At 40.7% G+C, this 26,183-nt stretch overlaps 1 protein-coding gene across 1 annotated transcript in view; it reads left to right on the forward strand.

Moving 5' to 3' along the window:
* Positions 1-25,758, forward strand: part of RBPJL (recombination signal binding protein for immunoglobulin kappa J region like) — a 34,603-nt gene extending 8,845 nt beyond the window's left edge. Inside the window, exons 3-11 of the mRNA XM_063297170.1 lie at positions 1,325-1,395; positions 7,690-7,805; positions 12,946-13,120; positions 13,653-13,790; positions 15,280-15,392; positions 16,994-17,134; positions 19,818-19,973; positions 23,522-23,625; positions 25,222-25,758. Coding sequence (XP_063153240.1) covers positions 1,325-1,395; positions 7,690-7,805; positions 12,946-13,120; positions 13,653-13,790; positions 15,280-15,392; positions 16,994-17,134; positions 19,818-19,973; positions 23,522-23,625; positions 25,222-25,495 — 1,288 coding nt within the window. The 3' untranslated portion in view covers positions 25,496-25,758. The remainder of the gene's footprint in view (positions 1-1,324; positions 1,396-7,689; positions 7,806-12,945; positions 13,121-13,652; positions 13,791-15,279; positions 15,393-16,993; positions 17,135-19,817; positions 19,974-23,521; positions 23,626-25,221) is intronic.
* Positions 25,759-26,183: the final 425 nt, after the last annotated feature.

Below are 26,183 nucleotides of genomic sequence, written 5' to 3' on the forward strand. Positions count from 1 at the left end.
AATATCCTGTGGATCTCTTGATAGTCCATTGATTTCCATAAATGCCTGGTTTCCCCAGATAGTAGTGGTCCTCCTGAAGGTGCTGAAATTCAATTTCCAGTAGGTCAGTCAGCTTCACAAATAGTGATAGATGCTGAGATTCATAGTTTTGTAGGATTATTCTGAAAGCCTGTCTGACATAGTGTTAGGGTTGGAAATGGCTTTGAACAATGGTTCAAATTTATGTTACGAAGCTTAATAGGTGACTTAGGACCAGTCATGGGCAGGGTTTGTATATGGTGTTGTTTATTTTTGACTTAGTGCCTTGTGAGTTCAGCCAATATCTCTCAGCCTAGCCCATCTCCCACCCCAACAACTGTAGTGGGGTTAAAATAGAAGGCAGAGAAAATCTGTTAGGGCCATGGAGAAAACTGAGGATCAAAAATGAAAAAGAAATCTATACAATTTGAACTTTTGTTCACAACATTTCTAATTACCATTATTAAACGTACACAGTGAACTCCTAATTACCAACTACATTTTAGCCTGATGGCTTGTGTGAACCCAGCTCTATAGTTAGTTCACTATTTTATATGTTGTACAAATCCCCAAAATTAGTCTGAGTAAAACATTTTACTGTTAAACATGGGTAAGTATGTCACGAAACACAGCGATACAGTCACAATACTTTATTCTTTGAACACAAGAATACATGATAGTCACAAAAGTTAAGAATACAAAATTAAGGGTAACCTACAAGAATCAATCTCAGGGATATGTTAGATAAATAATGAGAGAGATCCTCTATCTGTTCTAATCCATAAGGCAAGTAGCACAAATAGTATGAGTAAATCTGTTTTCCAAAACAACTGAAAACATCAGCTGAAGCTTAGCAAGGTGACTTCTTTCAACAGACCGAGGTTTCCAATTCTTACTAAATAATTCTCCAGGCCCAGAGAATATTTAAGTTAGTTAAATCAAGAGATACCTCTAGAGCCCTATATAAAATTATCAGGACTATCTGATATTTTATAAATATCTGATATTTAACTGTGAGCCGCCCGGTCGTTGTATGTGAGATGGGCGGTAGATAATTTGACAAATAAATACATACATACGTACAAATGTTAAGCTCTTTCTTTGCCACATTATACATTGAATTCATGCATTATGCTAAACTATGGTATGGTTTCCTGTGCATGGCTCTCCTACAAACCATCTTCATGTCTTTTATAAAGTAATAAATATTTTGCAACATGTTTTTCCAGAAAAAATAAAAAATCAAAGAAACTTTTCTAGTTTTAACTGTTTATTCCACAAATTAAATCATTTGTTTTCTTATCAGATTTTTTTGCCCACCCCCATGTGTGTACCTCAGTGGACCAGGCTGGAAACAAAAACAGGAAGAAATTAAAGGTACAGTCCATTTCAGATCAATCTCCATTTCCCAAGGTTTAAAATTAAGAAGACAGAACTAGGAAGAAACTCTTTGTGGAAACCTTCTATTTTAGGATAAAAAAAAGATTATTTGGGCTACCATATTTGGACTGCAAAATTCAGATAACCATCATCTAACTTACTGTTTGATAATCCTGAATGCCAAATCTGTCTGCAATATATCTAACTGTTCCAATAGAAGAAAATATAGTGTTCTGCCTGTCTAAGACTAGCAGAGTACATCCATGAACACCAACTAGCAGTCAGAAGACATGATAAAAACTCCTTAATCTCACAACACATGGACAGACTCAAGACATGGACAAACTCAGCTCATAGTTCAACTGGGAAACTGTGAGCATCCTAGACCAAGCTAAATCCAAACGTGCTGAGGAATTCCTGGAAGCATGGCATTCAGACAAGTCAGCCATCAATAGACACATAGAGATAAACCATATTTACACACCATTCAAAAGAGACGGTAAAAAGCTAAGAAAAAGGCTAGAACACATCCTCTCCAGCAGCTAACACCCAGATAATCAAGGATTAACACCAGACAAACAATCAAGCAGAAAACAATATCCTAATGAAGGAACTACCAAGGAGAAAACCACACCCCCACTAACACTGGCAGGGCAAGCTACTGTATATAAACAGGAAGCAAACCCCACATTCACTTGCACTGATGATGTTAGTCAGGTAATGAAACAACCAAGCAAACAACCAAGCTCAGAGAGCACCAAGGACTCCACGTATCTAACTGTGTCCAGTATTTAATCATGGATGAGGGGACAGACTTGGTGTGTGTTATCAAGACCTGACTGGCAGAAGAGGTGTGAGTCTTCATCACTGAGATATATCCTTCTCAGTATACTGATATTTTGTGTAGTGCTTCCATCTCAACCCTAAGACAGAGGAGGTAGAGTGGCAATTGTTTACCAGGAGACTCTGGCTATTGCCAGGAGCACTGTTTCACAGGTGGCCAGATATGAAGCCATCTTTGTGAACTTGGGCCAGAGAGACCACTAGAAACACTGCCATTGCACCATCTTTCCAACTGTATTGCAGCATCCCAGCTACTAGAGCTCATTACTGGGGTGATTATGGAGTAGCCCAAATTGTGTTTTCAGAGGCAGTTCAGGAATTCATGGCCACCATGGCAACCATGGGTTTTCCTCAGGTTATGGCCTGACCCACCTAGCTAGCTACATTGCATCTAGCTTTTACCTCCAAACAGACAGGACATGATTTGATCCTGGGGAAGTTTTCCATCAATCCTTTGTGGTGGACAAACCAATTCTTTGTGATAATAGGATTAATTGGAGCCACCAGCTTCTGCAGGAGAAGGAATCAATATATCTTGTCCCAGGAAATTGGTGGAGATTTTCCAGACAGCACTTGAGGATTTTTACAGTGATCTTGAGGGCAGCTTTCTTGTTACATTGTTAGTCTCTGGAATATAGGGTCAACCAGGGCAGTCAGTGTCCTGGACAGGTCTGCCCACAACCTCTGCTTGCTCATTCATCCTGAGTTGCTCCTTGCTTTTTTTGAAGACCTCTGTGAGATGAAGAGATGCCTGATGCAGTGCTGGCAGAATTTGAGAAGAGAATATGACTGACCAGTACAAATTCAAATTAAGGCCTATTCTGTGGCAACAAGGGTAGCAAGGTGGAATTACTTCTCTGTCCTTATTACATCTGCAGGATGTCAGCCAGCTTACTGTAGTATTCAGATTGTCCTAATCTGTTGGGGAAACTCAGACCACAAAAACAAATTTGTGTAAACTGTGATCATCTGGCCAACATTGTGTGAATAAAACCACTCACATTTGCTTTGAGTTGGAAGCCAGGTGATTGAAATCTACTAAGCTGAAAGTGATAACATCCTCTGATGTTACCTGGAAAGTTTTTGAGTCAGTAGACCTTGAGGACATGGACAAAATTCTCTAGGATCATTCAGCCATTTGTGGGCTGAAACCTTGCTCCACCTAGCTGTTTACATAGGCCATAGAAGGGACTGGGAGCTGGATCTGGGCAGTAGTCAGTGCTTCTTTGAGGGAAAGAGACTGTTGCAGCTTTAAAAGAAGTGTTGGTCAAGAAGCCAGCCTTGGATCCAGTAGTAATGGATAACTACCATCCTATCTCCAACCCCCCTTTCTGGGGAAGGTAATTGGGAAAGTGGTAGGGCTGCAATTCCAGAGGGTTCTGGTGGGTATGGATTACCTGCAACTGTGGCTGTCTGGATTCAGTCCCAAACATAGGATGGCAATTGGTTGGTACTTCTCATGAATGACTTGTAACAGGACTTGATTGGAAAAAGTTCAGCCATCTGTGTCCACCTAGATGTTTGGCAGCCTTCAGAGCTCTTGACCATAATATCATTTTGGATAACTTTCTGGAAGGTATTTTAAACAAAACCCTTTTAGGAGTGTTTTTTTAACAACTTAGGATAACCCCTAAGGAGCTGTTATAATGGTCCAGTTTAAAATCAATGATAATGTTATTTTATGACTATATTTATATTTATTATTATATGATCAAACAATTGTTTTATTTCCTGCAAACCACTGAGTCATAAGATAGTGGCATTCTAAAAATCAGTACTACTTGCTACCTTTAAAGCCCTGAGTATCTAAGAAATTGTCTTTCTGAGACAAAGTCTCCCCATGCAACTCAGTTTGTCAAAGAGCCTCTGCTAAGGGCCCTCACTTCCTATGAGGTGTGAGGAGAGTGGGCCTGGTGGGTGTTCTTTGGAGGGGGCTTTCCTTCTATTGAACTACCTGCACCTGAAGGTAAGGATGACACCCCCCCACACCCAATTCCCCTGGCTTCCTAAAAGCTGGTAAGAAACTACCTTTTATGGATGACTTTTGGAGATTGGTCATGGAATCCTCTGTGCCAGTGTTAGTTGCATTGCTATGGTTGCATATTTGAATTACTTTTATTGGTAGTATCTGTACAATGTGTAAAGTCTGTTTGGATTGAGACAGATAAATCTCAAATAAATCAATATAGCAAGGGGTGCAGAAAACTTCCTTTGCTGTCATCAAGTGGTCATCTGATATTTGCAGCTCAAATATGGTAGCCTTACCATTGCTATATCCATAGGTGGTTTCACTATGGGGGTATCTCATACACCTGAAGTATCTGAGTAAATATCAGGCCAAGCCCTTTGGTTTCATAATGACTGTGTGATTGGTCATGTCTACATACTAACTTCATTCACAAATATATCACAGGTTGTGTAAGGGAATGGCCATCTGCCCTAATTTATTTGGCAGTCCTCTGCTCAAAGGATCATCTGATTTAAGTGTAACATAAACCTTAAGATAGGGAGAACTCCTGGAGTTTTGAAATTATTCCAGAATGATAAACACATGAACTGCAAATGGAATAGTCATATAAATTACTGAGTCTTCCTCACTATTAAAAATAGATTAGCCCTGCTTCTCAATATGCTTAACTCATCTGGCCACTAATCCAGTCAAACCTTCTTAATGGTAGTACATAATCACACTTATTGGGTCAAAAGTAAACATTGGGTGAACAAATCCCCACTCACCTCCTATAGAATATGCTTAGTACTTCATGAATCTTGGTATCAGAAAAGCACTAGCAAGGCTGTCTTGCATCCACACCCTATCACCAAAGCACAGAGTAGTTGGCTTATTGTGGCCACTGCAGCCATTCGGTGTTTGGGAGGTGTGTGTTTTATGCTGCCAGGCCTCGGTAGCATACTCTGTAATGACAATGCAAAGCTAGGTCAATTCTCTTAGTTTATTGTGTTCTCACAACATAAATAACATGGTAGACTTATTTAGAACCTGTGAATAATTGAATCTGTCAACCCCTTGGAGGTTACTAACCAGACCCTTTTGTAATAAAGCCCTCAAATGACTCAGGTAAGCGTATTACAGAATCAAGCCCCCAATATTTCTGTTCAAAGTCAAGAAGCTATTTTTAATTTTGGATCAATATATGCACATTAACATATGCGCATGTTATGCAAATCTGGATCTATTTTTCCATAGTTGAAATGTTTTCCCTTTTCGATGATGGGTGTCTCTACTACTAGAACGTGGTGGTCACATGCAGCCCACAGGCCATGGGATGTCCACCCCTGTAACAGAGGGTAGATAGGAGCCAAGTTATTGCAAAATGTGGCAGAGGTGGATCTTCAGCCTTCAGCAGCCAGTTGATGCTCACTTCCCATTGGTCATCTCTGCACCACACAAAAGGCTGAGCGTCTAGCTAATGCTACCTGATTTTGCATATCTCTGCCTTCAGATGCACCTGCCACCAGCTGGTTAAAAAGCTTGCTAAAAATAAAACCCAGTATCAATAGGCAAGACATTTTCATTCAACTTTAGTCCCTCTATCTGTAAAAGAGTAGCCTATCTTATATGGCTGCTTTAAGCTAGGACTGGAGTTGAATAATTTGCCCTGTAAACAACGCGAAGCTTGGAAAGTTCTTAGCACTGCAGTAGGTAATGGATTTGAAGTATTTAACATTTGTTGTCATTTTCACTGGCACTGTGCTCCCCATTCAGTCATCAATATACTCTCACACCATGCAACTTTGTTCTTCATCTACAGCCATGATGTACAGTGACCCTTTTGCTTAATTTAAGGCTGTTCCTCCTTCTCTGAACAATCTTAGCCAGAGAGCACCAAGGGGAAACAAGAGGAGATGTGTTTTCCATTAGGTTAAAGCTTGCTTTGGCTTCAAGTTTCCCAGTTCACTTGACCCCTGTTAATTGCATTGGGTATGAAGCATTCCTTTTTCAGGCCAACTGGTAGCCTGAAAAAAAAATGCCACAAAGCTTGCAGCAATTGGTTTGTAGCTTGGCCTGACAGCTATAGGAATTGTATCCAGACCACAGAGAATTTAGAAACTCCTGATCTGCTGGCACATCAAGCGGGCAGAAGAAGGTTATTGCCCACACATACGGCAAACACGGCTTTAAAAAACTGATCTGATTGCATTGCCAGGCCATGCTGAGAAATAGGAGATTCCACACCTTCACTTGAATTGAGCAGAGGTGAAACTAGAAAAACAAAGGAATTGCTTTTAGAATTCTCTGAGCGTATCAGCAAGCATGTGGATGGGAGTGAGCTAGTAAGAACAACATGCTTATATACAGAATACCCCATTCAGAGGCAGTTTGCTACTGCATAGAGTTACACGGGGTTTTACGCCCTGTTGGTAGACATCCAATTGGCCACGTGGAAAACAGGAGACTGTAGTAGGTGGAGAATTTTAAAAGCAATACCAGCAATGCTATTTCTTACCTCCTTTCATCAGCAGAAGTAGTTGCTTTAAACTAATTGCAGCCCAGGAAGAAGCATGGATGACACATCTTTCTCTTCACATTTAATTCCTTTATAAGGAAAAGGTTCTTGCAAATCTACTTTATGGGGGAAGATAAGGATATATCAATTTCACCTGCATAAACATGCAAAGCTCATGCTGTTAACATACATGATTAATTCCCAGGGATGGGCTAAAATTACATGATAAACAACTAGTGATGGAACAGTGCTTCTTTTGGTTCACATGTAAGTACAACTGACTTAATATGCAGTTTCAAAATGAATTCACAGAACGCAATTTCCCATAGTGTTTTGAATGTTGTAATGCAATTCTCTAATAAAACAAAAACAAATAAGACTATAATGTATGAAAATACAAAATACAGGGGGAAAAAACTTGCATATATTAAAGATAGTTGCATACCCAGTAGTAGCTATTAAGAGAATTCTTTACCAAAAAAAGTGTATATTAGAATGTGATACCATACATGTTTTTGTGCTTATGGAAGTGTGTACAAAAACACGCACAGATTTTTGTACAGTTTTTAGAAAATACATTTAAAGTCTGATTCAGAAGAAGATAAAAAGATGTGTTTGAATATAGGGAGAAGTGCTTATAGCTCTATGGTGCATGTTATATTGCCTGCTCCCTTGGAAAGTTACAAATGCAGCTAAGACATGACTTAAATGAATAAAATTAATAAAGAAATATGTAGCGAATCAGAGAGAATCGTTCATCCTTAGAAGCAACCTACTGAAACTAAATGAGGCTGTTCAGTGTTTGGTGCAGCCATTGTTCCCTACTGGAAGAAAGGTGGAGTAGAAATGTAATAACATGAATAGCTTGCAGATATTACAGCAGACAGAAAAAAAGAAATGCAGAGTTGCTTGAGCTTTCACTGCTTTTTTCTAGACACACAGAATATTGCTGTGATATCTTTGTCTTCCTTCTTTTGTCCAGGTAAAGATATAATAGGGTCCAGTTCCCAGATATGTGGCTATATAGGACTTGATAGCATGGGCAGTAACCATGTAGAAATGCAGAAGCTAACCTTTGAGGAACAACTGGATTCCAAGGTAAGCTGGCTCAGATGGATGCACTCCTAGTAGCAATGTGTCATGGATAGTTTGTTTTATGTTTGCCATTCAGGGTGTTTAGATTGATGATTGGGGGACTGATGAGCAAATGTTTGGATTGGGAGCTTCATGGTCCTTGCAGAACCCTTTGCAGGATGCATGCAGGCAAGCTTGCATAGGGCCTTTGCACATTGAGACACCATGTACACACACAGCAATTCACAGGCACACAGCTATTCATATACAGTATATAAAATAAACTGTCCGTGCATTTGCATATGTTTGTATATATGTACGATAAACATATATCACACACATAAGTTTAGTGGGAGGACAAAGAGTTTCTCATTCTTTTCAAGTGAATGGCTGAGTGGTGGGGCAAAGAGAACAGGTTATGTGGATAGCTGGGCACATTTCTGAGAGGGGAACCCCATCCCCCCGTCTCTGGACCCAGCCAGGGAATACACACCAGGTCCAACCTCTCATCTGTGATTAAATCACAGATGAGGGAGGCCTTATTACAGACTGACCTGGCATTTAGCAGCACCTGCCGATAGCCAGGGCCTCTGAAGATTAGATGTGCTAAATGTGCCTCAGAGCGTAATGTACCCTTTTTAAAAGAAACACAACCTTTGGGAAAGCTGATTAATTTTGGCATTTCAGCAAGTGCAGAAAGAGAGCTAACCTTTCCTTCCTTATTGTGGTTCTGAGGAAAATGGGTTGGGTTTGGGATTATGAGAAAATTCTCCCTTTGAGTGCCAATAGGTAAATGTTTTTATTAATACAAAGAGCAGTTCAGGGCAAGGATTTTGTTCAGGACTCCAGGAGAGGAGGCAAAAGAAACTGTCCTTTTCCCCACTTGCTCCAAAGGAGTTTATTAATGTATGCAATAAATGCAAGACATATTTATGTGATGCCTAATTTGGATTTTTGTTATTTATTCATTTATTTGTTTTTCTATTTAAACAGTCTTATTATACAGAAATATTTTTAAATCCTAATATATTATGAGTGATAAAACATTAACTTTCAACAGTCAGGAAATCAGAAAAGACATTAAAATAAATTGCCTACATCAATTACCTAAGCATGTCTGAGAAACTGATTTATAACTGGTGCCAAAAAGAAGTATATAGCTGGTACATTTCCAAACAGAGTGTGTTGCACGATCAGGGCACTATCACAGAGAAAGGTCTCTTTCCTTGTGATCATATCATGCACTCCCTTGATTCTCACATTTGGGTCAATAATGCTGCCCACTGGGGAGAGAACACACAAGTCAGGTAACTAAAAATACTTTCTGATAAGAATAGAACAGGGAAGTTCTGATTCCATTCCAAAGTAACTAAATTCAAGCCCCTTAGTGGGCTAAACTGTTAATGACTACAGGTAGTCCTCGTTTAGTGATCACAACTGGGACTGGCAACACAGTCACTAAGTGATGCAGTCGCTAAGTGGAAAATCACATGACTGAGACTGCTTACAATCTTACTTCAGCTTTCCTTTTTCCCCACTCACCCCCCTGCCCTTTGGCATGCTCACCTTGGTGCTGGGATAATTAGCAAAAAGAAACTTAATGTTTGTATTAAATTCATTGGAGAGGAAGGGATTACAAGAGAGTAAGCAGACACACAATGCGGAGTACACATTGAAAGCAACACACCAGCAGAGGCTGTTTGCCTAGTGAGCCCCTTAGGAGACAAACAGAAGACTTTAGGGTCTTGTCAATTTCAGGCAGCAGCTTCCAGCTGGCTAATTAAGGTCACAGAGCTGAGCTTGTTAACTTGCAGTTAGCACTTTTTAGGGACCAGCTGGGCTGCAGTGAAAAGCAGCTCAGGAAGAGAGCACTTGTTTAGACAACCTCTCCACACTGTGAGGGGGAAAGAAAACAAATGGGTCAGGCACAGGACAATGCAAACTAATTGACTGTAAGTAATCTCAAACAGGTGACTGAAAGATGCTGCAAAGGTCATAAATGCGCTTCTTGGTCGCAGTTATTTTTTCAGCACCATCATAACTTCAGACAGTTGCTGCATGAGGCAGTCAGTAAGGGAGGTCTACCTGTATCTAATCAAGCCACTCAAACATCAGCCAGTTCCTCCAAGTCCTTCATAAAACCATTGGTTTCCCTCTGCTTTTATCTGGGGCTTCCGTATGCCCATCCTTCATACAAGTCGGTCCCTTTACACTTTTGCAATACTATGTTCCTGTATGTGGCAGCCATAAAAAGTCAACCTTATAGGGACTTCAAAGAAACTCATCTCTCTTTGCTGTGGCCTTTGTTGTTCATGGCCAGTGGGAGGTCTGCCAGAGATTACACCGCAAAGCCTCATTCTGCCTGATACTGATTGCTGCCAAGTAGAAGTTCTGTCCTCCATTGGAAGATAAATAGGGAAAGAAAACACTAGAGCATCCCCAAAGTTCAAGAGTGAGAGTGTCACTTGGCATCTTTTTAATAGAACAAAAATGTCTGCAGCATTATCACAGCCCTGGAAGAATGCAGAGGCCAGGAGAGGGCCAGTGAAGCTACAGTAGGGACCTTTGTGTTTGCAGTGTTTAACTCATTGTGAAAGCAAAGCCTATCAGAATAGAGAGAGCGCCAAGATGACTGGGAACGGTAAACCTAGGAGGCTGTCTGCAGTCAGGAAAGCTGACATGAATATCCTAACTGCAAAGTCAATAAAGCATCCACAGGACCCGTATTTTGCGTTTCACCTGGAATAACATCCCGGATCACCTCTCCCTTTATATTAACCACAAAGGCTTTGAATAGGGGCTATTATAAATTCTAGTGGAAGCTGCTTTATCCCACATTTCATTCTCTCTGATGACAAGCTGAGCTAGCAGTAGCTCATGTTGATAGGAGTCCCTCTGAAAGCCAGCCAGATGGCATCAGAGATGAAGTGATGTTTTTCATACTTGCTCCTTTATTTTTCTTGATTGAACAGTCCTCCCAATTGTACATCTTGTTCATAATATTTGCTGAGGGGGTTGCATAATCTGGTCTTCCATCATAATTTAATTTTTGTAATCTAATGGATTCCTGTTTAAGACTTTGCTCTGTACTTTAGAGACATTGTGTTCACGACTATATTAACCGTTTAAGCACACCACTTATTTCATTTTAAATGTTTATTCTGCCTCTTTTGTGTTTCAAAGCTCACATATCAATCTTTTGGAACAGTACATTTAATGAGGTGTATCACTTTGCTTACTCTGGACATTGGCTGCAGAAGCTATAATGGCTAAGGTGCTGCTGGGCTAGAAACCGGGAGACCAGAAGTTCTTGTCCTCCCTTAGGCATGAAAGTTGACTTGATAACTTTGGGACAGTCACTCTCTCTACACCCTGCTGACCTCACAGTGTTGTTGTGGGAAGACAGGCGGCGGGAGAACTATGTACACTACCGTGAGTTGCACAAAATAAGGGCAGAATAGTAGTAGTACTAGTAGTAGTAGTAGTAAGTTCTTGTGGTTGGTTGTTGTGAGAATAAGTTAATTAAAGAATCCCTGATAAGTCCTCCTAAAATACAAATTTTTAAAGAGACTGATGATGGTATAACTTGAGTTTCCCCAGTCTGGAGACATGCAAGATGTATAGATTAACACTCAGAATTCCCAGTGAGCGTGGCCATTTCTGAGAATTCTGGGAATTTTTACCTCTTATCAACTAATTTTTGGAAACATTACAGAATTCTGCAAAACCTTTCTACCAGCAATATAAATGGAAAGAGTGTAAATATCAAAGGCAACACTGGTTTTTTTATGCCATCTTTGTTCTGTGGGGATGAACCTTTGTGTGTGGGGGGGAAATGGAGTTGAAAAACTCTGTATTTAGCCAAGGTCCATATGAAATATAATATTAATAGCTATGCTACTTGAACAGTTTGATCTAGTGGTTAAGGCAATGGGCTAGAAACCAGGAGTCTGTGAGTTCTAGTCCCGCCTTAGGCATGAAAGCCGGCTGGTTGACCTTGGACCAGGCACTCTCTATCAGCCCAACTCACCTCACAGGGTTGTTGTTGTAGGGAAAATAAGAGGAGTATTAGCCATGTTCGCCGCCTTGAGTTATTTATAAAAATAATAAAGGCAGGATAAAAATTAAATAAATAAACAGTTGTTGTTCAATAATGTTCACATGTGAAGAGAACTTCCAAAGGTTATTTCCTGCAGTGCCTCCAGTTATTTCCTCTCCTCCAGTGAGTTTGTGTTATTGTCAGCTCTTCAGGGTAGACCAGACCAGGAAACCAAAGCCATACAGGCCAATACAGTTTTTACTGTGGAGTCCTTGGTGCTCTCTGAGCCTTGTTGTTTTCTTGCAGACATTTCATTGCCAGACTAGGCAACATCTTCAGTGCGAAAAGAGAGTGGGGACTTGGTCTCTGTTTATATACCGTGGTTTGTCCAGCTTGTGTTGATGGAGGTGTTGTTCTCTCCTTGGGAGTTCCTTGATTGGGCTGTTGTTTGCTATTTGGTTGTCTAACTGAGTTAATAGTTCCTTGATTAGGGTGTATTGTGATGTTTGATTGTTCATCTGGTGTTAATCCTAGTGTTGATTTTTGCATATCTGGGTGTGGATTGCTGGCGAGGAGGTGTTCTGGTCTTTTGGCTTTTCTATTGTCTCTTTTGAATGGTGTGTAAATGTGGTTTATCTCTATGTGTCTGTTGATGGCTGATGTGTCTTGAGTGCCAGGCTTCCAGGAATTCTCTGGCGTTTTGGGATTTGGCTTGGTTTAGGATGCTCACAGATGAAACATCTGCAAGAAAACAAGGCTCAGAGAGCACCAAGGACTCCACAGTTCAACCCTGAGCTACAAATATTCGCTTCAATTGGTACAGTTATTATTCTAAGATTATGGTAACAGAATCTTGCAAGTTGGAATGCCCTTCCCCCTCCCTCTCTGTCTTCATGAGAACTAGGGAAGGTTCTGTCTGAGACATTTTCTCATGTTACAGTTCTTCCCTGGACTCAGGTTTCTTTTATCTGACCATTGTCTTGGTAGCAGCTCTTCTTCCTGTTCCACAAGGTTATTCCTTCTGCCCATCACACTAATCTCTCTCAAGCTGACATGCCAACAGCCCAGATCTCAAGCCCTTCTTCCACTTCATGTCAACCAACGTCCCCTCCTCCTTTAATGTAGAAATTCAGCTGCGCCAAAGCACTCTACATCTCAGACTCTGACAAGAGGAAACACTTCCGGCTAGTCTTGAAGCTGTTCTTCAGCAATAGGCAGGAGATTGGCACATTCCACAGCAAGCTGATCAAAGTGATCTCCAAGCCCTCACAGAAAAAGCAGTCCCTGAAGAACACAGACTGTAAGTCTTTCCATGAAGACCGGTTGCTCTATCTCCTTGGGGACAGCCCTGTTGCCAGGAGAGATGGTAGACTGGGAGAAGTTAAAGAAGGTACTGGGGTAATAAGACAGGCCAGTGCATGGGAGGAGTTTGTTTTGCTCTGGCATTTCAGAGAATAAAATCAGGTGGCAGGAGATGGAAAAGTTCTCTTCCTGAGCCTTTGGAGAGGCACCATCACTCAAAACAGTGATGGGGTGATGATGGTGGCAAGGTAGCTTCTTACATTAACACAGAAAACACAGAGCCGAAGAGCTATGGGCCAAGTGAAGGGCAGAATAACCAGGGGTGCAGAGCTGGTGTCTCAGTGATAGCATCCTTATCAATCCACATCAGTGCAGAACAATCCTACCTGGGTTGCTCAGTTAAGTCCATCTGTATCCATGTGCCTAGGGCTGCAATATCAGGGTAGCTATTAGAAATCTAAATTACATGTGAAAACTCCAAACATGTTTCTCTCTCTCTCTCTCTCTCTCCCCCACTTGCAATTCCATAGTGTGCATTTCGTCTGGGTCAAAGGTGTCCCTCTTCAACCGCCTGCGCTCCCAAACCATCAGCACTCGCTATCTTTTTGTCGAGGGTGATGCCTTCACCGCAAGTGCCCGGCAGTGGGCAGCATTCACACTTCATCTGGGTGAGGCTGGTTTAGGGCAAGCAGAGGATTAATCATTCATGCTGGAGCCTAACTGCAAACCTGTTCACCCAATTGCTGCCACCCCTGAACTTAATGAAATTCTGACCTTGAGTGGCTGGAGACTATCAAAATGAAGAATGGCTGATTAAACTTTGGCACTTAAAATGAATGTATGCTTTATGACTCCATTCTTACGAGTTTGGTCTTAAACCACAAATAAGCTTTGGAGACAGATGGCCTAGTGTTTAACATTAAAATCTGAAATGGCTGTCAGTTTTCTAAAAGGAATGGATGTAACATTGTTACCAATGCTGTGAACAGGGGTATCCACAGGGTTGGTCAAGAAAGTCAAGAGGGTAGCAGCCACCACATGGTCACAGATGCCATCTTGCCTTTTTTGATCTTCCTTGCAGAAGCCCCTGGTTGTGAAGTTGGTGTTCCATTTCAGGAGATGTGATTATCTTACTGGCTTCTCCTAAAACAGTCATTCCTGAGCAGGCTATCTTCAGATGTGGTGGACTAGGATTTATAGTCCAATACATCTGGAGGGCATCACCTTCACAAAACAATATTTGTTAGTAGCCTGATGGCCAGTTGTTATCTTTTTATAAAACATTATTATTAGAGAATATGCAGATCTTTCTGGGATGCCATCAGATTCAGAAAACTTGATACACTGTGCATCTACGGCTTGGCTCCCTATCTGGCACCTGGGAAGTCAACATTGGGTCCACTAACACAGTCCTCAATTCCCATGCCCCGTCCTATTTTTGGTAACTTATTTACAAAGAAATTAATGGGATACAGCATGTTCCCCACAATGTCTCTGTGCCCTCCAAAAATTCTACTGGCCCACAAGGTTAGAGATGCCAAGCTAGGAGAAGGAGGAAAGGGAGAAGGAGTGAGTGTATGCATGTGCATAGGTGCAAAAGAGCATTTGGACTCACACTTTACACTGAAGCATAATTTGTTTTATTTGAGTTCAGTGTACTAAACTACGCCATTATGGCATATTGGTGGATAAAATAATAGTATAGCACAGAGAAGAAAGCATACTGGAACTGTTTGGTAATCTCCAGTTTATATGCAAATATACAGATGGAGCACAAGTCGGATAAGTGTTAGGTGCCCTCCTGCAATGCAGATGATCTGTGACTCCACATCAGGTCACTGGGAAAAGATGCTCTGTATCCCAAGATGCTTCCATCCATTACCTTGCAGCTTGCTCTTTCCTTCCTTCTTTGCTTCACTCTGTCCTTCCTAATGCCTCTTCAATGAATGTTTGCTGTTATCCAGCAGTCAGTGGCACAGATAGAGAACTCGGTCATGTGCCAAAAACAAGTAGCAACATCATATTTTAGGTACCATTTTAAAAACCCACCTTGTCATTACGTACAACACTGTGGTTAAGTCCAATTCCTGCTCCTTGTTATCACCTTTTAGTCTTTCTCTCCCTCTATTTTTCTCTCCCTTTTTTTGTGTCATGCAGATGAGTTCTATTCTCAATCCCAGGGTGAGTTCTCACTGCGGGAAGTCTACATTCGGTATGGTTCCAGAGTTCGGCTTATCTGCACAACTACTGGGATAGCACTGCCTCCTCTGGTAAGGCTTAATAGTAACTTGGAAGCAAAACCACTGCAGAAGTAACATTTTGGAATAGTCAATAACTTTATACATTACAATAGTATCCTGCTGAGTTCCAGCCAGACTGTGCAATGATTGCCTTCTCTCTCCACCCTACATGTCCAGAAATGTTGCATAGTCACTATGTAAAAACAGAGATGCTTGTCAGTCACGATATCAGAGGATTGCTGCAGACTAATAGAGAAGCAGAGGCATCCCCAGCAGCTGTAAAAAGATGTGGTTGTGCAATTGTAGCCAAGTCCCTTTTGTATGGGCATTGTGCATGTGATATACATAAAAATGGATGGGCTTCAAACATATGGTGGTAACCACCATCTTGACTTTTTGGACTCTTCCCCACAGACATCCTGTAGAGAAAAGAAAAGAATGTGTAAGTAACATTTGTATCTCCAACCAACACACTTCTGATATCCCCAGAAATATTCCTTATATTCCTTACAATTGAAATAACTGAAATATTGCACATTTCCTCCCTGCTCAGTGTTTATCCATCTGCTAAGCATTCAATTTATTCGCACACTATACTTCCATCATATACTGTTATTGCATTCAACATCCTACCTTCAATTCCATATTCATTCAACATTCCATAATTGCAGCCTATTTGCTTGTCATATGCTTTTTTTTAATCAATAAACTTTCTGATCTTCATACTTCTCTCTTGACCTGCCCAAAGGCAAAACTCTGGTCCACAAGCATCCTGTCTGATGTAAAGTGGCACTATATTTTCCCAAATTTTCCTTCTTATCTGGACCCCTTTTAGTCAGAGTTGAGATGACCTCTGGAGGAACTGGGATGGTGAGGTCACATCCATCCTAGCCCTCCTTGATCTCTCAGTGGCTTTAGATACCATTGATCATAGTATCCTTCTTGACAAATGTAGGCATCTGGGAGTGGGAGGCATAATGTTACAGTGTTTCTCCTCCTTCCTCTAGGTTCAATTCCAGGTGGTGTTGGTGGGGAAGGGGACCCTAAAGGGTGAGGTTCCATAGGGCTCTACTGTCTCCCTGCTCCTATTTAACATCTACATGAGGTCGTTGGGTGAAATCCAATGGCACAAAATTAGGTATCAGTATACTGATGATACCCAATTTTACATGTCCAGTTATAATTGGCTGGCCAGTGATGCCATCAAGGTGCTTTCTCATTATCCGATGGAAAGGACAGGCTCAGGCTCAGTCTGCAAGACTGAGTGACTATAGCAGTGTTTCTCAACCTTGGCAGCTTGAAGATGTACGGACTTCAACTCCCAGAATTTTGGGAGTTGAAGTCTGCACATCTTCAAGCTGCCAAGGTTGAAAAACACTGGACTATAGGTTTGGGAAGTCTTCTTGGCTCTCAGCTCCTATTCAAGGAGTAGATAGCAGCCATAGTTAAGAGGGCCTTTGCATCAGTTCCAAGAACAATCCTTGGAGCACCCACTTTGCATAACTTGCCATTATACTGTATTCCTATTCTCTGTTCCCTGAGGTAGAATTTTTAAAATCTGCATTCACTTCAGATGGCAAATGGTTTTACATTCTTTTTAAATCTTTTATTATGTCTATTTTCTTCTTGAGATCATTCGCAAAGTTACTAAACAATTGGTAATGCTGGATGTGGATGAACCAGTCTCTCAGTTGCATAAATGTGCTTTCCAGCTTCATGGGAGTGATAGGATGTACCTCTGCCTCTCCACAGAGAAAGTAGTCCAGTACCAGGTAATGGGGATGCAGAATACGTTTGGGAAAAGCAAGTATGATAGATGATGGCGTAGTAGCATTGTGGGATTACTATATTCTCATTCACAACAATGTGAAATCACAGCTGCCAGTCCTTTAGCTTGTGTTGGCCTTCATTTGCATCAAGTTCTTCCCAGGATGTCATAATGTATCATCATAGTTTATGTGTGAATCCAAGCAGTGTGGCCTTTTATAACTGATAGATGGTAATTTTGTCTATGCGCAGATTTTCTAAATGCCATCCAAGGTTTTTTAGTATGGCACCCAGTGTGCTGATAACCACTGAGGCCACCACTGCCAGTCTATGCCATAATCTTTCAACCGTGATTTTCAGATCTTGATACTTTGTGATCTTCAATTTTTTGTCTTCTATTCTATTATCCCCTGGTATTGCCACATCAATTAGCCACACTTTCCTCTTTTCAACCACAGTTAAATCTGGCGTGTTATGCACCAAGACTATCAATTTGTATTCAGAATTATTATTAATTCAATTTGTATGGCTGCCCATCTCATCTAGTTTTTTTTTTTTTTTAATTGTATGGCATAGCAGTTTGGTGTTCATGCTGCTTTTTCTTGCTGGGAAATCCTTGTGAGGTCCAGCAGCCAGATGTGTAGACTATTTAGCCGTGGCAAATCACGTTGCTCAGGGTGCACCACAAGGAGGCTAGTCTACATTGCACTGAGTTGGGCTGAGAGAGAGGGACTGGCCCAAGGTCACCCAGCTGGCTTCCGTGCCTAAGGCAGGACTAGAACTCACAGTCTCCTGGTTTCTAACCCAGCACCTTAACCACCAGACCAAACTGGCTCTCTCTCTCTATCAGGTGACATAGTATTATAGTAAAGGTGACACATAAAAATGGTTTAGAAAGTAAGCCACACATTTTTTCCATATCCAGTCCTAACATTATATCTGGATACTGGATGCATCAGCCCATGCTGTTCTCTTGCCTATTTACATGCATTAGTATGGGTATAATATGATAGCTAACTCAGCCATCTTTCTAATGAATCACAGTTACTCTGGGGATAAGTTCCCTAGAATGAAGCAAAGTTTATAGACTGAAAAAGGTGAAGCATCTTGGATAGCTCCTTGATCTTTCCATAAGACTGTTATTCACTTTCTCCTGTCAAGGGTTTTGTCAGTGACAATAGATCCTAAATTGTGGTTGGAAGCAATACTGCAGATGTCTTCCAGTAACCAACCTAGCCTGGAACTAGGTATAATCCAGGCAGCAGCAAAGTTTGAAGTTGTTCAAGTTGTTGTTATTATTGTTATTGTTATTTATTTATTTATTTATTTATTTTCTATCCTGTCTTTATTATTTTTATAAATAACTCAAGGCAGCGAACATACTAATACCTATTCAAAAGTTATTTGAATACAAACAAGAATGTGCTTGTCTGTGCTCAGAGGAAGAAACCCAATCAACAAATAAGAGAAAGCAAAGATAAGCAATCACTCATCCTCACTAACCCTCCAAGAATAAACAGAGATCTTTTGAACAGATGAGGCTTCTGGGAGTACACAGGCTCCATATACAGTTTAGCACTCTAGAAAACTAGTGTTAGACACCTGTGAAGTTTACCTCCAACCCATAGAAGATAAAGAGAATGGCCATGATGGGTTGAGCTAACATGCACATCATCACTCTTCCCTTTATGCATTCAATATATGCGGAAGGCTATATGAATAGACCACCCAGACACCACTTCCCTTTTTTCCACATGAAAATTGGGACTTTTCAGAAAGAAAAGTCCATTATCGTATATCAGTATATTAATTGGCCACAACTAGAGAATTACAGCTGGATGTCTAGATTGGCCCCTGAGCAAACTGAAATAATTGGCAAAGCTTGACCAAGGTTTACCTAAATTGGATGTGATTACTGTTTCCCTATGGCCATAGCCAAGGCCATTTCAGCAGCCTAGGAATGGAAAAATTAATTGGAGAGATCCTAAAAATTTCCCCTGCCCTTTTTCTGCAGGTTAGAAATACTGAAATGGAAAGTTGAAAGTATATGTGAACTGCATAATTCCAATCTTTAACCATTCAAGCATTTCATTATTTCACTAATATCATTCTATCAAACATTAGTAGAAAGTGGCAACTACCATATTGATCAGGCAACATGAGTTAGGGCTTAGTTTAGGCTTCCCCAACCAGTCACTCACAATATCTGGACTACAACTCCCAGGATTCCTAGTTAGTATAGAAATTTGGAGAGCTGCATGGTCAGTGCAGTCAGAAAAAGTTGCGTTATTTCAGTGTTTTTCAAACTTGGCAAGATGTGTGGGCTTCAACTCCCAGAATTCCTCAGCCAGCATGCTGAAGTCCACACATTCTAAAGTTGCCAAGTTTGAAAAACACTGCCTTAGTTCAATTCCTTAGCTCTAAACAGAAGGCTGTGGGATTCTCTTCCAAAGTAAGTCAGGCTGGCTCCATCTCTACTGCATTTTAAGCAAGTCTTTGCTGACTTCTAAAGAATGTTAATACTGCTTTGGGTTGTTTTAAGTAAGTCTCTCTCCCTCCCTCCCTCCCTCTCTCTCTCTCTCTGTTTTTGTGATGATTTTAAAGAGTAACTGTATTTTGGTGGACAGAAAAGTGATTTGTAAATACCATTGATGAATATATTTGAAGTTGATGTTTATTGCTATGCAGGCATCTCCATGTCCCAAAGAAACAAATCGGGAATTGCTGAATGACAGTTCCTGTTGGACCATCATTGGGACAGAGACTGTGGAATACTCATTCAGCCTCAGTCCAACCAGCATCCAGGATCCGGTGGGCCCTGTCCCTCTTATAACAACCTTGGAGGTATTTTTAGAGGTTTTTTACTGCTTTTGTGCCTTGCTGCTTTGTGCAAAAAATCAAGGGAAAAAATGTTGGCTAATTCATCTTAATGACTTCATCCCCAGCCCTAACATCAAGAGCTGAAAATTCATTTAGTCTTCCTTTCCTTGAAATGGCAATCAAGATTGTGTGGAGTATATTAAATTACTCTTTACTTGTACAGCCATCTCTATAAACAGCTTAGACAGAACATTCAGTTTTCACTGAACTAGAGACTGACAATTGATATGAATGAATTAATGTAGACTACAACAACAAGGCTATTATGGAGCTCCTTAGGGAAGGGAAAACAGAAGCTGAAGTGTGGGTGCAGAAAGATATATTTTGTTGACGGGACCATAATGAAGGATTATATTGGTGCCTTATGAGCTTCCATGTCTTGGAAGCATTCGGCTGGGAGGCATTAAAATAGGTATAATTCTTTTTTTTCCCTGTTCTCTTAATGCAGTTTGGAAACTACATTATATGAACTATGTCAAAGATTTTTGTTTTCTCAAAGAAAATATTTATTTATTACTGTGACTTCTATAAGCATCAATACATTTTATGCCCTACCAACATGGCTCGGTTATGCCAGAAGATTGGGAAACCGCTGTTCTCCAGGTGTTATTGGAGTTCAACACTCAGCCCTAGAATGGATGGCTAGTGTTCAGTGACAACAGGTGCTACAATTCAGCAACCTCTGGAGAGCTTCAAGTTTTCCAACCCATTGGCATTATGGAAGTTCTAAGCTTCTGCCCACCATGCTCCAGTGGATTTGTTTTTCTTTGCATATTCTTCTTTCCTACTTCCACTTCTAAAACTCCCAAAGTATATCTCCATTATCAATCTGCTTTACCTTGGAAGTGTAATTCTAATGGGGAGAGGGGGATAAAACTTTTGTTAGATTCCTTAACCCTTTTATAAAGAACTATAATTTCCTGGCATTCTTTTGCCTGAAACAAGAACAAATTTGGAAGTAGTTTAAATATATATGCAGGTATACCCAACAAATGTTCAGATGCAAGTATTAAGTGTTCTTACCTGCCTATCCTAACACCCTAGAGAAGGCCTGCACAATTTGTAGAAGGGAAATGGCCACATTGATAAATTAAAAAAATAATTGTGAGCTGCACAGGAATACCTGGCATGCTGATCAGCTGTTCTGCGGCTGGCAGAGCAGCAGCAGTATTGGAGCTGGTGATGGCAGGGAGGCCTGGAGGCACTTGGCAGTGTGTCTGTTGGGGCAATGGCAACAGCAGTGAATTAATTATTTTTTTAAAAAATGCCAGCCTCACACAGCCTGCAGACCACGTTGTTCAGACCACTCCTAGAGTAGTGACAAGTAGGGTATAACTTTTTTCAGGCCAAGAACCACACTTGGCTTTCGAGTGATGTGCTGAGGGTCAAATTCCAAAAATTAGGTGGGCTCTGAATAAATTGATTGATTTGTTGTTTATTCGTTTAGTCGCTTCCGACTCTTCGTGACTTCATGGACCAGCCCACACCAGAGCTTCCTGTCAGTCGTCAACACCCCCAGCTCCCCCAGGGACGAGTCCGTCACCTCTAGAATATCATCCATCCATCTTGCCCTTGGTCGGCCCCTCTTCCTTTTGCCTTCCACTCTCCCTAGCATCAGCATCTTCTCCAGGGTGTCCTGTCTTCTCATTATGTGGCCAAAGTATTTCAGTTTTGCCTTTAATATCGTTCCCTCAAGTGAGCAGTCTGGCTTTATTTCCTGGAGGATGGACTGGTTTGATCTTCTTGCAGTCCAAGGCACTCTCAGAATTTTCCGCCAACACCACAGTTCAAAAGCATCGATCTTCCTTCGCTCAGCCTTCCTTATGATCCAGCTCTTGCAGCCATATGTTACTACAGGGAACACCATTGCTTTAACTATGCGGGCCTTTGTTGTCAGTGTGATGTCTCTGCTCTTAACTATTTTATCGAGATTTGTCATTGCTCTTCTCCCAAGGATTAAGCGTCTTCTAATTTCCTGACTGCAGTCAGCATCTGCAGTAATCTTTGCACCTAGGAATACAAAGTCTTTCACTGCTTCTACATTTTCTCCCTCTATTTGCCAGTTATCAATCAAGCTGTTTGCCGTAATCTTGGTTTTTTTGAGGTTTAGCTGCAAGCCAGCTTTTGCACTTTCTTCTTTCACCTTCATCATAAGGCTCCTCAGTTCCTCTTCGCTTTCAGACATCAAAGTGGTACCATCTGCATATCTGAGATTGTTAATGTTTCTTCCAGAGATTTTAACTCCAGCCTTGGATTCCTCAAGCCCAGCATGTCGCATGATGTGTTCTGCGTACAAGTTGAATAGGTAGGGTGAGAGTATACAGCCCTGCTGTACTCCTTGTCCAATATTAAGCAAGTCCGTTGTTCCGTGGTCTGTTCTTACTGTTGCTACTTGGTTGTTATACAGATTCTTCAGGAGGCAGACAAGATGACTTGGTATCCCCATACCACTAAGAACTTGCCACAATTTGTTATGATCCACACAGTCAAAGGCTTTAGAATAGTCAATAAAACAGAAATAGATGTTTTTCTGAAACTCCCTGGCTTTTTCCATTATCCAGCGGATATTGGCAATTTGGTCTCTAGTTCCTCTGCCTTTTCTAAACCCAGCTTGTACATCTGGCAATTCTCGCTCCATGAACTGCTGAAGTCTACCTTGCAGGATCTTGAGCATTACCTTACTGGCATGTGAAATGAGTGCCACTGTTCGATAGTTTGAACATTCTTTAGTTTCCCTTTTTTGGTATGGGGATATAAGTTGATTTTTTCCAATCTGATGGCCATTCTTGTATTTTCCAAATTTGCTGATTGATTGATTATGGGCTATCAAGTCAGTGTTGACTCTTAGCAACCACATTGATAGATTTTCTCCACAACGATCTGTCCCTAACCTGGTCTTCCAGGTCTTCCAGTGGTGCACCCATCAACATCCACCTTGCTGGTCATTCTTTTCTTCTCTTTCCTTCCACCTTTCCCAGCATTAGAGCCTTCTCTAAAGAGCTCAGTTTTCACATAATGTATCCAATTTGAGCCTGCTCTGTATAAAAGCTAAATTTATTAAAATTAAAATTAAACATAAGTAATACCATTATTCTGTACATATTTAATAATTTTGGCTTTGAGGGACCGTAAGTCCTAAATTACAGGTTGTCCTTCTCTGCCCTAACACAAGCATACACACTTTGGAGCTGCTTTACTTTAGATTATTGGTCTAACTAATACAATGTTTTTTATTCAAACATACAATAGAAGATTCCCAATCCCATCAAGAGGTGCCAAGAATTAAAAATGGATCTTCTTTAGGCCAAGCAAGTTCTTGACAATGAAACAATAGCTTCTCCCATGGAGTTCCTGGGGGCGCGGCTAGCCAAGAAGCCTTCCAGTACAAAATATGAAATATGTTTGCTTTAAAGTCCAGAGGTGCAGGGTTCGGACAGAGTGCTGGGAGGAAAGGCTATATTGTACCTTCATGAGAAGATGGATAATCCTATGCTTGGGTTTGTTTTTCACAGCTGACAGGTGGAGGGGATGTGGCAATGCTAGAAGTCCAAGGCAACTACTTCCATGCAAACTTGAAAGTTTGGTTTGGAGATGTGGAAGCAGAGACTATGTACAGGTAAAGCAGAAATTGTTCTGAAAATATGGTATGATCAGCTGGACAAGTTCCATAGCCACTATTCTTTATACAACATCCAACAGCATCTCTTCAGGAGAGTTCAGGAGTGAACAGAATGAATCAGCACAACATTGGTTGCTGTGCTTAGTAATGTCAATATTTTTACTTACATGAGAAGGTAGCATCTTCTAAAAACCTTGGGTTTCCCTGTCCCGGACACAGGAAAAGAGAGATAACTGAATCACACAGCAGTAGCAATGTAATTGTATATTTTCTATGCAAAGAAGAGCCATGTTCCCTTTCTGATAATATAGAAATAGGGTCCAAAAATCTCTAATTTTTATTTCATGTATATAGTATCAGGCTTTTTGTGGCTGATACCAGAACTGGAAGTCACACAATTAGGGATTTATATCTTATACCTTCTCCCATGATCAAAATTCTTTTTTTCAATCCAGTCCATGAAGTGGTCTTTTGCCACTCCCAAATTAGATATTTATGAATGGTTTTGAGTTCTCTGGATTGTAAATTAATGAAATGCTTGATGTGTCCTCTGTTGCTAATTTTTCTTACATTTGTATTAAACTCTAAAGCATAATGCAATTGATTTTAATTTTGTATTCCACATCCCCCATTGAGAACGTTAAGAGAATAGTAGTAAGCACAGAACACTCTTACATTTCAATATACTTTGGTTTGCTTCTATAAACCAGCTTTTTCTAGCCCATTTCCTCTTGGCTATCTTCTAACTAAGATAAATGATAGAATTTTGTCTCTCATCCATGAGAATTTCATGGATATTTTATTTTCTTTTGGCTTTTCATTAGAGTTTGGGTTAGAATTAGGATCAGGTTTAGGATTAGAAAAATACCTAGAGAGCTAGAATAGTCTGGTTTTTATATCTGTTGTATAGGTGCAGCACACCGCACAAAGTCAGGAACATAATGCAGAAAAGATCCTGCTCAAAATCAGACACCAAAATCCTGCATCCTATCCTATCCTATCCTATCCTATCCTATCCAAACCAAATGCTTATTTAATGCAGCATCCTTTTTCTCACAGTGGTCAACCAGGTACCAACTGGAAACCCATAATCAAGAGATAAGTAGAAGAGTGTTCTTATTCCACAGCAGGTATACATGAAAGCATGGCTTGTAGAGATGGTCCATAGCTAAGCAAACTAGATGTCCCATTTGACTGAAATGGTCCCTGTTTGGTGCTCCAGTTGGATGTCCTATTTACAAAATAGTCCTGGAAAGTTGGCCTGTGTAGACCTGCAAAGAGGCAGAGTGGGTTTAGCCAGCTGTCACAATTCATTCCCCTTTGCCTGCACAAGGTGTACAAACAAAGAGGAAGTGCATTTTGAAAGAGCAGCAAAGCCCACACTCTCCAGATTTTTTTGCACAAACCTACTGATCATAACCACTGCCCCAGTTTAACTGCTTGAAAATCTAGTGAGCCCATCTTTGGCTTTCCATACTGATTATTCTGTTCCAATATGGGGTGGGGGGAGGAAAAAAGGCACATATTGTGGATATATATATATATGCATGTGCGCGCACACACACACAAACAAATATGTGTTTCTTTGTTTAGGAATTCCAAGTCATTAGTGTGTGTTGTTCCGGATGTCTCTGCATTCAGCCATGATTGGAGGTGGTTGCGATACCCAATCACTGTCCCCCTCCTGCTACTAAGGAATGATGGTCTGATTTATTCCAGCACGTTCAGCTTCACATATACACCGGAACAGAGTTTTCTGTCTGGCCCACCACTCCTGCCAGAGATGATGCAGGATTCTGATGCCTTGCTCAATACCATCCATCAAGAGTTCACCAAGACAAATTATCACCTTTTGATGCAAAGTTAGAGCTGGACTGTATGGTCATCACTGTTTGGCTAGAGCAGAAATGGTGGCAAAGACATAGTTTTTATAAAATGATGGAATGTGGTTTTTCTAAAAAAGGATTATCTGACCATTTATTTTTAAATCGTGCTCTGTACACATATTAAAACCTACAGATGTGTGCTTCAACACAAGAGAGGCAGGAATCAGACTTCTTAACAGCAATGCATTGCTTTAGTAAGGGACAGGATTGCTGATTTATTAGCCTGTATTCCCTATTTGGCACCTTAAAGAGTACCTTTCTCAGTAGAATGTATTATTAATATACATTATACAATTATATGTATGTTGTATATAATTGTAACTGTATCAGCACAGGAAGAGGAACTCATGTTGAATATTTATCAAGTATCTAGTAAGACACAGCTACAACAAGCAGTCCCAGTATTGTGTCACAGTGATGGTTTTAATGTAAACGCAAGAGTTGGGGGATGGGTGTCTTCAGAGGCATTTGCAAGGGGGGAGATAAAAACATCAGGATGGCTGCCACAATTGCTTTTTTTACATTTTGGACCCCCCTCCCCCCATGGATGCAATTGGGTGATTTTATTTATTGAGTGATCATTAAAAGACAGGTAGTTTTTGTGGTGCAGTTGAAGGGAAATGTAGTTAGGCCGCTCTCTGCTGTAGAGAAGCGAATTCCTCTTCACCT

Source organism: Candoia aspera, chromosome 3 (assembly GCF_035149785.1).
Source record: "Candoia aspera isolate rCanAsp1 chromosome 3, rCanAsp1.hap2, whole genome shotgun sequence".
In the NCBI taxonomy this organism is placed as follows: domain Eukaryota; kingdom Metazoa; phylum Chordata; class Lepidosauria; order Squamata; family Boidae; genus Candoia; species Candoia aspera.